We start from the raw sequence: 13,467 nt of genomic DNA on the forward strand, positions 1-13,467 counted from the left end.
CAAGGAAAAAAACCTATGTTAAAAAAAAAATTACAGCCAACTCTAAAGACAAATAACTCACCCAGAGCTACGCTGACTCATTCTAGTAGACAGAAAACCCTGCTGAGGTTTCTGAGAATGTTACTGGCATAACTTTGGATGACAAGTTAGTATCAGAATACCTACATGGTTAAACTATATGTTCTCAACAGTTTTCAAACAAGTGCAAATACACTGGCAGAAAATTGCTAAATTCTAAAGTTAAGATCTCATCATTCTGTCTAACAAAACTAACTGTGAGTTGTTCACATAGAAATTTGAGTATATAATGAATATAATGCCATTATCAGAAAATACATACACTGCTGTGGAACTAAACAAACATTGCATTCTTCAGAAATACAAAATACTGTCTTACCTTTCCTTAGGCATGGAAATCTGAATAATTTAACCAGTCCAAAATCATCCCCAGTCACTAGCACTGAGCTGTTGTAATTACCATCCACAGAGTTGACATCTGTCACATTTGTGTACTTTGGCCAAATACCATTTACTTCAGATCCTATCACACAGGTCCATGAGGCCCAATGAATTCCTTTGATTTCATCTTTGTTAGTTAGATGCTTACCAGCTGAAAATACACAAGTGAATATTGTTTGTTTTTCAGTAAAACTCTTTTTTTTTTTTCCATCACATTTACCTTTATATTCTTCTTGGGATTAGACTTTAACTTCAATAAATTGAAAAGACTCACAGTTTTCTTTAATAAGTATAGTCTTGTATTTGTGGCATTTGAGGACACCACGTCTTACAAATTTTAAGTATTTCAAGAGATGTCAACTAAAAAGAAACTGACATCTCATTTCAAAATTTAACTGAACTGCTGTGCAATTTGAACTGGGTCATGTGTTAGGTTCAGCATGAATCTAGCTTAAATATCTAGGCCTAAGAAAATGTACAGGCAATATTTGAAATTAATTAATTGTATTTTTTTTATTTGTTTTCATAACTGCTAAAAATAGAGAGCATCTTTAGCTTTCATCCTAGAATGATACAAATGCACAGCCCAGTGGATTTCTTGGTTAGACTATCCTAGGCTTTTTAACCTAAGGCTAAAGACTCTCATTCTAAATATGTGATAGATTGGATTAATTTGATATGCCTGGGGGTTTATCTATGCACTACTCATTAATAGTCATCAAAACCATCATCATTTCTTAAAGTCCATGTATTCTGCATTTACTCATGTGTGTTGAAGAAGGTAAAGGGAAGATATGAGTTTGGAAACTTAAATTGAATTCAATTGAACTCAAACTGTTCACATATAAATTATCACTGTAAATACAAATAAATAAGGCTTCAAACACTATTGTATTACTTTTGACAAAGATACTTCCCCCAGGGTCAGTGGAAATTCAGATTTTGACTGAAACTGAGTATTTGCTCAGAGACAGGAGCAGCTACCTTTCAAAGAGGCATGATACAGCCACAGTCAGCTGAGTTCATAATTAATCTCCAGATAAATCTGGATAAGAAAAATACAGCCTAGATTTCCTGCATTAAGAAGGTTTCCATACTAGCTCAAATCAGAACAAAATCTTATCCAAAAGTTCTCCTCTGTTCTCTGACAATTTCTTCTGAATATCAGAAAGCGCTTTCAATTACAAGTTAGAATAAATCAATTATACCCTAACAGATGAATTAAAAATATTTTTACAAGACAATCATCCTCAGAGGTGACAAGTTAGACTGTAAGGATAGTGACAGGGCATATACATTAATGCAGCTGAGGTCCCTAACAAAATGTAAAAAAGATAATTAAACATTTAGTACAAATTAATTTGTTTACTTTGGTGAGGTGAATATAAATCTTGCCCCACGAGTGAATGTGAATTTTGTACTTTCATTCCAAGCCCATTTCAAACATCACAAACTGTTATTATTTGTTACAATTTTGAGCTTTACTGCAAGAACAGGAAAGGTACTGATGTAACATAGATGAGAACACACTGTGGCATCTTTTATTTATTTAAACACATCCCAGTCATCTCCTGCAGATCGAGCTGTGCTACTTCAGTCACAGCTGTTACCAACTGCCTTCTGGATTTCTGTTGCATGCTCCCTGGTACGACCCATGCATGGATAAGGGCTGTTGGGGTACTCAATTACTCTGCCAAAGTTTAGCAGTGACAGTTTGAAAATTGTTTCTACTAACAAGTTTTAACATTGAAACAGGTTCTTCTGTTTTTACTAATTAAATTCTTCAAAATGTTCTAATCACTAATACTGTAATCATTCATCATGAAGGAAATGCAACAGGGAAGGAAGTACTGTAGTAGTTACCTGTGAAACAAAATTTAGTTCTTAAGTGAGTCAACCTGTAAAAATTTGCTACATAAAAGCATACAATTTGTGTAAACATAAATGGAGAGACAGCTTTTACTTAAACAAAGATGAAGGTGGGTATACACTGAGAATATGGGTGTAAAAAATGAACAGTAGTATTCTGTAAGTTCCAGTCACAAAAATCTGCTTGCAAATGCACTATATAGATGGTATTTGTATTGTTTACTTCAGATCAACACAGAATTTTACTTGTTCATTCCATGTTCATACTTGTAAACTTACATGGCATCTTGTAGAACAGTCTCTCTCCTGCACCATCATTGGTTTGCAGGAATTTACTATCCACAGACCAGTCAATATGAGTAATAAAACTAGAAGATTTGTTGCATTCTCCTATTTTTTTGTATCGCTGAGCAACTGCATAGATATCCACAGGGCCATCATTAGAACCCACAGCAAGGTAGGAGCCATCGGGTGAGAATTTCATTTCATGGATTACTTCTTTTCGGTCTTTGATATGAACTACCTCTGTCATGTCTCTGCAAGAACCAATAGTGAAAATGTGACTATAAACTTTTGAACATGCAGCCTATAAACATTTAATACAGGTATGGCGATAGATACCTTGTACAAGAGAAACAGATTTCACAAAATAAGCTCTTACTGCTTTCATGAGCTATAAGCACATCTTTAAAGTGAAAAATAGAAACAACCTGTCAATGACACTTTTCATTCCACTCTCCTAATTTTAGCTGTGGAATAGTTAGCTGTGTAGTCAGCACTAGACCAATTGTGTTTTTTTGTTTGTTTTTTTTTATATAGTAAGTTGAAGAAGACTTTCATTAAGGAGTGATCATTATACCTCATAAGAACATATTAGAATGGTCTTTGAGAGATACCCATTTCTCCACATTGACTCTTCTGGGGAGACAGACAAACAGATTAGTGGCTATGAATTAAACTGGTAAAGCTAGGTATGATTACTCCCCCATGCTATGACCAGCTAGCCACAGCACTTGGGAACCCATCAGACCTAAAAAAACAGATGATTGATAATTCCTTGCATGCAGCTTTGAAAAAATAATAATTAATTTTTTTTTTAAAAATCAAGAACGCTCTGTGGTCTTCTGAAAAAATCTCCCCTATCCAAATTATATTTGATACAAACCCATTCCCTGTAGAAATAAAAACCCTAAAGGAACCCCAAACTGCAGTTCTCACGAAAGCAAAGTTTTTTCAGGGAGACTTCCCAAACTCTTTGCGTATGAAGAATAAATTAGAACTAAACTGAAAAAATGTCTTCTCCTGAGTTGACTGAATGATGAAGCAAGTCCTGTTGCCATTAGTTTTGGATTTACAAAGATAACTTAACCAGATCACACATTTGGATTGTAAGGCAATTTTTTTGAGGAAGAGTCTGCTCCAAATGTAGTGCCTTGGTTACTTTCCATTTTACTCTTCTTAAACATTTTTCCCAATTTCTGCTTCAGTTCCTGCTAGAAGCATCACATCTATGAAAAGGCTCAAATCCATTTAAGAAACAGTGAATTTTGTTAAAGTTACTTAAAAATGCAGATTCAGAGAACGGCAACGCAGAATCACCCATTACTGAAGACAGGCACGGGCTCTTGGTTGACTTGTATGAATTTAAAGGTTAATATACAGATGATCAGAATTCTTCAAAAAAACTGACAAAATATATTTTCTTTAGAAATTTCCTTTAAAATGGTGGAGCTCCAAAATGTCAATAACAAGAGAAATTTAGTTGGAAAAATTCTTATTTACTCACAGCCATTTTTTTCTTTTAAATACATTTTGGCCAAAACAAAAACAAACAAACAAACAAACAAAATCTGTTAGCCCTACCTTCTTTCTATAACTATATAGAATATAGACAGATAGATAGATTTGTATATAGATATATGTATCTATCTATATCTATCTATATAGATATAATGTAGATATATAGATATCTATATAGATAGATCTAGATATAGATAGATAGATACAGAATCTATATAGAATAACTATTCCATAGTGGTAAATATTGCTACTGAGAAGGATCTTCCATGGCCAAGAACTCAGAAGAAAATCAGAAAAATTAACATCACTGAGTATATATGATTAAAAACAAAAATCTTCAGTGAATTCCATGCTTTTTCCTCTTGTAAGCCAGTAGTTCCAAGTGTTTTTAATTAGTTTTTAAACTTTCTAAGACTGTGCTATTGCTGTTACGTACATTTCATTAAATATCTGCATCATTTCAGAATAAATAAACTCTCTTGATCTTGTTACTGTGAGCTGATCTTATGACGTGAATAAAGCATAGTTTTGCTTCTCACTGCCAAACTACAGCAAGTAATATTATGGAAGGATATACTCAATTTTAACTCTCTTCTGTTCACCTTCATTTTCTGATAAATAGGAACAAAAGGCTTTATAAAATTGTTTTGAGTTACTCAGAAAAAAAAAAAAGCAAAAAAGAAAACCCAACATGAGAAATTAATGCCATATTTTCTCATCTTACCTTACTCTAAGAACAATGAAGGAGCCATCTTTCATACCAAGTGCTAACTGTGATCCATCAGGACTGAAAGACACACTCCGTACTGCTTCTTCCATATTACAACGAGCTATCAAGGCATGGTCAGCAAGACTCCATAGTCTGCATCAAAGGAAATTGAAAGCAGTAGCAACTTCTTCCTAACTCCACAATATTTCAATATTATCAAGACTGAAAATGAAAGGTCCAACTAAATTGATAATGCCCCATTTGCATACACACCTTATGTTAAGATTTTATAATGCACTGAGCTCCTTTCCAACCATGGAACAAAGATATTTTCACTGACTTGAGCCAACAGACTTACAGTTAAGTAGTTTCTAAAATCTCAAAACTGCTTATCAAATTTGGAGGAGAAACATGGTGTACACTGACTGCCTGATTCAATATATGGAGACAGAATTTCCTGACAGTAGCACTAAATCTCTTTCACATCAAGTGAAATCCCAGGTTCAAATTTCTTTCAAAGTAAGGAGTCCTTACTACCCCCAGTTCTGGTGGAGATGGCAGCTCAGACATAAACACATCTGTGACAGTTGAAGAGTAAACAGGGGAAGGGAGAGCTTCAAGCTAAATGACATAAGTGTTCTGTATTATCTTCAGACTCTAATTATCTAATAGAATTCCTCTGGATGAATAACAAGAATGCAATTTCCTGTAGACAGATGGAGTCAACGGGGTGAAATTTTTACTGGACATGAAAGTAATACTCAGAGCATAAACATTCCAATCATGGGGAAGTGGTTCTTCTTTAACACTGAGTAAACTAAGAGGGCTGCTCTGAAAGTAATACCTCCTGTTTTATTAAGTAAGCTCACAACCTCAGAGACAGACAGTGGTGGTATGGCAGCAGAGGTTTCTGCCAATTTTTGTGACATTCTGTTACTGGGCAACAGATGGCAGCAGAGGGGCTGTGTGACAAAGTGGCGTCTGACATGGAAATGCGTATGAAGCAAAGATGTGGAAATTAATTCCTCCATTCCTCCATGCAGAAAAAATTACACCCACTGACCTTCATTGATGCTTGCTGAACATTTATGGAGACCGAGCAGTGGATGTCAGCACCATGATGGATGGTGCATTTCAGCAGTGGCAGTGGCAACAGTGACATGAAAAACAAGCCATGTTCTGGACTGCCATGCAGAAGCGTGGCATGCAGTCTCATGCTATCTGATGGTGAATACACATAGCTAATGGTGGTGATTATGCTGAAAAACATTGTCCTGTAGCTAAGAATTTGCTCAATCAGGTAGTAGTATTGAGGTCTTTGTAGCTGTTGTAGTTTACATGAAAATAAATAGGAGACTTTAATTTACTTTCAATCTATGTAGTAAAAAATACTGCAAGCTGATTTGCTGATTTACAATACTTTAAATAAAAGAAATCAATAAATATGACATTCTGTAAGGTGGGGAAATGCAAACACTGTTGCTTATATTTTTGGAAAGAATGGAGGGAGTTTCCTGGATCACTACAACCTAGTTCATCAGATCCCAGTATTTTGAGATGTAAGATTTAGGGGAAAAAAATGTAAAGAATAATAAAATGTGGAAGAAAATGCATAAACAATCTTTTGTAGTAGATAAACTAAGCCACCAATAGCCAGAAATACCAGTTAGAAATACCAGTATTTTGAGGACAGTGTCATAGACCTAATATATTTTGTAAAGACTTATGAAACACTAAGTATTTGTATTATTGGCCAAACTCAAGAAAACAAGAACTTACACAAGACCTGTACAAAGAACTGGATAAAGTTTTATGCAAGCTTTACAGAAAGAAACAATGAGCTGGATGGAAGATTCTACTGAGATCTCAAGCTTTGGAATATTAACATTTAGTATTTTCTCTAAAGACACTGACATAAAAGACGAGAATGCTAATGAAATTTGCTATGGACAGCAAGCTGGGAGGCACTGTGAACCCAGAGATGGATTTATCATCTTTGTAGAAACAGACGATTCTTGATGATGAAACAGACATGGAATGAAACTTAACCAAAACCCATACTTGCAGAGTTTTATTCTCTAAAATTGTGCCAAAAGCTTGAAACAAGGGGAACTACCAAAAAGAATTAAGATCTCATACCATTCTTTCAAGTACAGAATGACTATGATCCATGAGTTACAGACAGCGAAAATTTGATACATTTGATCCTAAATGTATCCTGAGTGCTATTCCAGGAGGTAAACAAAAACAATAGAACACAACACAGTCATTTCATCCAACATGTTCTTTACAAAGTCTTCCAAGAACTTTGAATAAAAACAGGAACAGATGCAGTAAAGGATTACTAGGGTGATCAAGAGAATCTAGATTGTATCACATTGAAGAAGACTGAAAGAGTTTAACTTTTATACCTTGGTGAAACAAAGGCTGGGAAGGGATAGTGTTCCTTCCAAAAATGCATCAGTAGGATAAACATCAAAGAAGGAGAAAAATTTATGTTGAAGTATCATGTTGGCACTAGAACAAATAGGACAAACAGAACATGAATATAGTTTGAAAAGCAGGAAGTTTACGATCACATCAGCAGTAGCATTTAGATGCAGCCTTGAAAAGGAGAGAAAAGAGACAGAATTTGATAAATTTTGTAGAAATACAGCATTTAACTGCCTGCATTGAGAAAGAACGGTATCCTGTCAACTCAGCATTTCTTTTCAGTCAGAAACTCTTTGGGACTTATCCAGTTAATGTCGTTAGGGTAAATCCAGAATTAACGTTCCTGAATGGCATTGGTTCCCTCTTAGTCTCAGAGAATTCAAGGATGAGAAAAAATTTGAAAAGGTGCCTCTGTGAAAGAATAGCAAGTACAGGTTCCTGGTGAAAAATAGATGTGGAATGCTAGAACTGTTTTCAAAGACAAAACAGAAGCAGGAATCAGATGCAAGATTCTCAGGGGCCATGCAAGGGAGAACCAGAACTAGTAAGAAATAATAAAGTTTGCAGAAGAAATACCGGGACAGTATGCCTCCAAAACTTGCCTCCACATGAATCACTTATGTCAGAAGCATAATCGCAATACACGGCAGTGCAAGAAGAATAATTCAATTTTCTTAATAACAAGCAATCAAAACCCCAAACTTCAATGTAAGAATAATTCCAGACATTACCTTTTCATTTTTAATCATTTGTATGCATAATTCAGAGATGAAAGGCCTGGCTTTGCTTATGAAAATAAGGAAGGTAATCTTTTCTGGCAAAATGCTTCTGCATATTGTTTTTGAAAGAGCTAAATAAATAAGCCACTTCTGTATAAAAGCTGCTTCTGTTTTCCAAGAAGTCAAAGATGTGTTTTCACCATTCCTCAGCAACTTTCCTCTGCACTTCTTTAAATGTCTGAGTTTTAGAAGCTCCAGTAGGCTCAGGAAACATTTTATTAGTAAATATTCCAGTATTTTCTGTCACATACCTGACATATGAGTTTATTGTTTATTGATGCATGCTGATTACAGCCTCGCAAGAGGCTTAGTAGCAACCTCTTTGTCTTCAGAAACAGCCAGTACTGATGGCAGAAACTTTAATGCTGGCTTGTTTCATTCTCTAGCTGAACAACACTGCACTAATAAATAAATAAATAAATACATCAGAGACATATACATTCAAAATAATTTGTATAAAAATAAGACTCTGCATCAATCTTTCTACAAATGCAGGAACAGATCATTCAAGAAAGACAGTCAGCAGAGCAGAGGTGTTCTGCCAGAACATCAGCTACTTGTGGTCTTGTAGCTAGACATTATACTGCTGTGTTATAAAAAGACATGTATTAATTGCACTGAACAACTGCAATAAATCATTCTTTATGCCTCTATTAGTACTCAGATGAGGCTGATGCTTTTTCCTGATTCCTGCCATAAGAAAGATGAAGCAAGCAGCATTTCTAATTGACAGGACACTGAAGCTTTAAGTGTAGGAATCCTATATTTGGACAGTCTTCTCTCAGCTGTGCTAGGGAAAATCTAGAGAAATTCCCCTTCACCATGCAGAGGTCTTTTTCATTTAAACACATCACTTAGACATGATAACATAATCTAGCTCACTAGATAATTTTATTTGTAAAACAATTTAGATTTATATTCTATTCAACTAATAGGAAAATTGTGCAATAAAGGAAATGACAACATAGAAACACTCCTGTCAATGCAAAATCATTACTAAAACTCACCTGACATTGTTAGGAATGCATTAACTTTCTAGGCAAACACAACTTGCTTAATTTCCATACCACAATTGTTTTTTATTGTTTGGGACTGATAATCTCCTTCCATTGTGGAAAATCTTTTTACCAGCAGAATTATCTTTAAGTTCCAATATTATTCGTTTATTTTTTTGTATTTGTGGCTAAGACCATGCAATTAGCCTAAGCCTGCAGATCAAAAAATATAATGAAAAAAGAAATAGGAAAAATCCTTTTGTGCATATTTTATGTCACTAAAAACAAACAAGAATTTATATATTTCTCTGGAATTCCTCACATGAAGCATTAGCACACTAAAAAAAAAGTATCGCTGCCTGAACTAAAATTCAAATCCGTCATTCTCTAGTGCCTAAAGAGCTAAATGAATGTACAGAAGTGCAGAAGACTACCTGCAGTGTTAATAAATGTACATTTTAAGAATGGTGATATTCAAAGGCATCGGTAATCTAAAACAACTAAAACAGCAGTAGTAATCATAAGAGCACCACTCAACAAGGTTTTGTGCACAGAGAACATGCTTTAACAGCCTTTCATAGATGGGCACAGGTTTGTCTCATGTACACTACAGCACATTATGCAGCTCCAAACCACAGTGGTACTACCCAGTTAAGTCAAGAGATGAATCCAAGATAATAAGTCTATAATCTTAGCATGAGATCAGTACTACACTAATCTCAGCACTACAGCTCTTGTTTGGGAATGGGCTTACATTCCACCAGAATGCAGGCAGTGTCAATTTTTGCTTACCTATAAAACTGCAGAAAATTCCAAGCAGAAGAGACCAGTCCTGCACTTTACAAATTGAAATAATTCTAACATGCAGGAAACATGCAAATAATGTGATTGTAGAGACTAAGTGGAGTTTCATTAGTTTCACAATTGATTAGATGAGGAATGGCAGGAATAGGAAGCCATACAAGTAAAAGTGTAGAAAGGAAAGGAAAGAAAAAGAAACTCCAACTGACCATCAAGCTTCAAGGCAAAGGTGAATCCATAATGGGAAATCTGGAGAAGCATAAATTTGAAGCTCTCTGTATGACAGGAAACTGGAACAAGTCCAAATGGTAGAACCTACTGTTATGTTTCTGAAATAACTTGACTATTAGTCCATCAAAACTGAAAATCTGTTTGGTAACATCCAATGGTTGATCTGAAAATATGTGACCAAATTGCCTATGTAAGATGAAAGTCAGTTGTTACCTATTCGATGTGGGGTTGGAGACTGGAAAAGTTAGAAATCAGGACAGTGGGGTCAGGAGAAACCCCTGGAAAACCATAGCTTGAGAAACCACACTGCTGTGAACTGCACTGTGTGCAGTGTAGGTCTTCAGGGACTGAGAGAACAAAGATTTGAGGAAAGTCTCAGGTAACCACCATAATAAAGTCTGGTTTCCCAAAAGTCAATCCAATTTTGATAGGTATCTTTCCCTGTATGGAAAACAGAAGGCTGAGAAAAGTTTTGCTGACTCTCTTTAATCTCAGGTAAGTAATTAGTCACAGTGGGTACTGTTCATGTCCAGACGAGATAACAGAAAACAGCTGTGTGGGTTTTAGGACTGTTATCAGTATGGCTAGCAGCATAGCTTACCTTCCATGCCTTATAGTTAGTTTTACTAAGAGTACAAAAAAAAAAACTTAGGTTTTTCATTAGCTTCTCAACTGGTCAAACTCAACAGGGAGAAGAAAAGAAACAGCTTTGACTTAAGCAAAACCTCCACAAATATGTGAACAAATTTTCAAATCACTGCTATCAAGACTTGAGGTGCACCTGCTACAAGTAAACACCTGAAAGATATTTTTCATCAGGGTAATCCAACCTCATTTTCTGGGATTTTAATTGGGTTTAGATTAAATTTTCTAAACACTCATGGCTGGCTCAGACACCTGCCATGTAAAAACTGAGTCACAGGTGTTTAGGATTTTCAATTTTTGCATGGTACTAACTGATGAGAAGCACAAGGACACTGTCAGATTTAGAATTAAAACTGTTGTTCAAAACAGTAATAAGTACTTAAAGCAGAGTACTCCAGCATGTGCTAAACTTAAGTATTTGAACACAAATCCTGATTACTTTTACATGATGTGTGAAGCCCACACACAAGGACTCAAAACAGGAAGAAAAGCTGCTAATGAAAAAGAAAGTTGGGGGCAGGAGGGAAATGCTGCCTTATGGGGCTCTTAACATAAGGCCAGAATACAAATCGTTTACAAATACATCAAATTGAAACTGGTTAAAAATGATATATACTTGATTAAAAAAAAAAAAAAAAGATCTAGCCTTACCGTACAGATCGATCATCACTGCCTGTGACTGCTAAAGGCTTCTTTGGGTGGACTGCCAGGGCCCAGAGCTCCCCTTCACAATGACCCTGCATAATCAGCATGGGTTTATCTCTTTCTCTTACGAGCACCTCAAAAATTTCACTGTCTTGCGTTCCTGCTAAAAGTCTGTCCGCTTTCCAACAGACACTTCGGATGGACAAACCTGACGGGACAGAATAATTTCAGATTCATGGCAATGACAAGACAAAAATGATAGTACAGTAAAGATCACTATGACTTCAAGAGTTAATTTACAACAATCATCACGTTTTCAAAACAAGCGCTATATCACAGTTGTTTGAATCTCAAAACAGTTCTGTTAAGCTATCTCCGTTATACAGAAAAAGAGATAGTTCAATTCTGGGAAAATGCTGTCTCTAACACCCCTGCTGTCAGTCTGTCAAGGGATCGAGTTCTTCTGCTTTGCTTACATCTTGAGAATTTACTTTAAATAAAAATGAGATATGACTTAAAGATGAAAATGTTAGAATACGTAAGATTCCTGCTTCTGAAGCTTTATTCATTCTTTTTCCAGTACTTTACATTCTTGCATATCTAAATAAAACAGTGAATAAAATTTTAATGATGATATTAAATTACAAGTTATCACCCTTCCCTACTTTTATCCAAACTGATTATTACCAAAAAATAAAAAAAAAAATAGAATTTTGCTTTTCATACCTTTTAGAGAGCTTGATCTTATTTCACAAAATCTGTAACGTTGCAGCTGGAATTTTTCTAACCACAAGCTTAAAAATATCCTCTTATCAGGCTGAGCAATGAATTACAGCACTGACTGCCTCAGCATAGGTGACCGCATTTGAAAACTAGTATTTTGCATTCAGAAACATCTTTTATAGTAGGGAAATCTGACAGTACACATTTGAAGAACACTCAAAAAGTAAAGCAGTTCAGTGGCTCTAAGAATTTGGTTTTGTTACCCTAGCTGAATACTTTAAACCAAAAGATTAATGAATTGATATCACTCTCTGCTTGACTGCTTGCAGGGTTTGTACCTTCTATTCAACAAATTACATGAAAATGTGGAATTTTGAAGTTTCAATGATGGGTCTAGATTATATGAGATATGGATGAATTAAAAATTCATTCACCATGTAGTCAAGGTCGAATGCATCATGATTTGAACATCTTTTGGAATGGAATACACAATGCAATAAACTACCAGACACATAAATAAAATATATTGCAAGCATTTTGTGTCATCTTTTTAGAAGGGCAAATTAATCTTTGTTTATTGTCTTGTCCAGCTGCAGTACCTTTTAATTTTGAGAATTTCTAATGAACTTTTGACTCAAGTCTTCTTGATAAACAGCAAATGCCACAGAAGGACTGAACTTCAGAAGTGGCAAATTGATGTTAAGTTTTAGAATACTAATTACATCTTTTCATGTGGGAAAGGCAATTTTTTTCTGCACATAAGGAAAGATCATCCATTCTCAGATGTTTTACTGGTATACACATGTATTTAATAAATAAATGCCATGTCTATGATCAGACAGCAACTGGCGATGCATCTTACTTTAGAAGTATTTAGGGTGAACAATGAACGTGGATATGCAGAACAAAAATCTTCCTACCACTGAAGAAAGCAGTTTTAAGTTTGATCACTGATGTCTTTGTAAAAAGGCAACAAGAGGTCATGGGTAAGAAATTAGTCTACTGCTATTTCTTCAAGTTACATATACACTTCAACTAGCCACTGTGATAACGGAAAATAATTTTTTACAGTGTTAGTAGCAAGAACTAAATGGAAATGATCATCAGTGGATAGCATACAGGACAGAAACAGCAGAAAAGTTGAGAGGCATAACAGAAACATAGCAGGCATGATTTGTATCACACCAAACAGAGAGAGAAGGCCCAGAGAATAGGAAAAAGGAAAAAGATGTTGACAAGGAAGTAAGTAGATGCTTGGGTTTTATGACCTGCAGTCATCCCCAAGGACCTGATTTTTTTTATTGTTACAGCAGAACCATAAGTCAAACAACACTTCACATATAAATCATAGTATTTTTTTACTTTGTCTAAATGATTA

The 13,467-nt window shown here is 35.2% G+C and overlaps 1 protein-coding gene across 5 annotated transcripts in view; it reads right to left on the reverse strand.

Annotated features, from left to right (window-relative positions):
• EML6 (EMAP like 6) overlaps positions 1-13,467 on the reverse strand; it is a 121,616-nt gene that overhangs the window by 56,018 nt on the left and 52,131 nt on the right. For all 5 annotated transcript variants that reach the window (XR_005858416.2, XR_005858417.2, XM_046939333.1 and 2 more), the window contains 4 exons: positions 11,373-11,574; positions 4,853-4,990; positions 2,608-2,864; positions 398-610 (listed from right to left, as the gene is read on the reverse strand). Coding sequence is in view for 3 of the 5 variants with exons in the window: in XM_046939333.1 (XP_046795289.1) it covers positions 398-610; positions 2,608-2,864; positions 4,853-4,990; positions 11,373-11,574 (810 nt within the window). In the remaining 2 variants the exon portion in view is untranslated. The remainder of the gene's footprint in view (positions 1-397; positions 611-2,607; positions 2,865-4,852; positions 4,991-11,372; positions 11,575-13,467) is intronic.

This window comes from Gallus gallus, chromosome 3 (genome assembly GCF_016699485.2).
Source record: "Gallus gallus isolate bGalGal1 chromosome 3, bGalGal1.mat.broiler.GRCg7b, whole genome shotgun sequence".
NCBI lineage: Eukaryota > Metazoa > Chordata > Aves > Galliformes > Phasianidae > Gallus > Gallus gallus.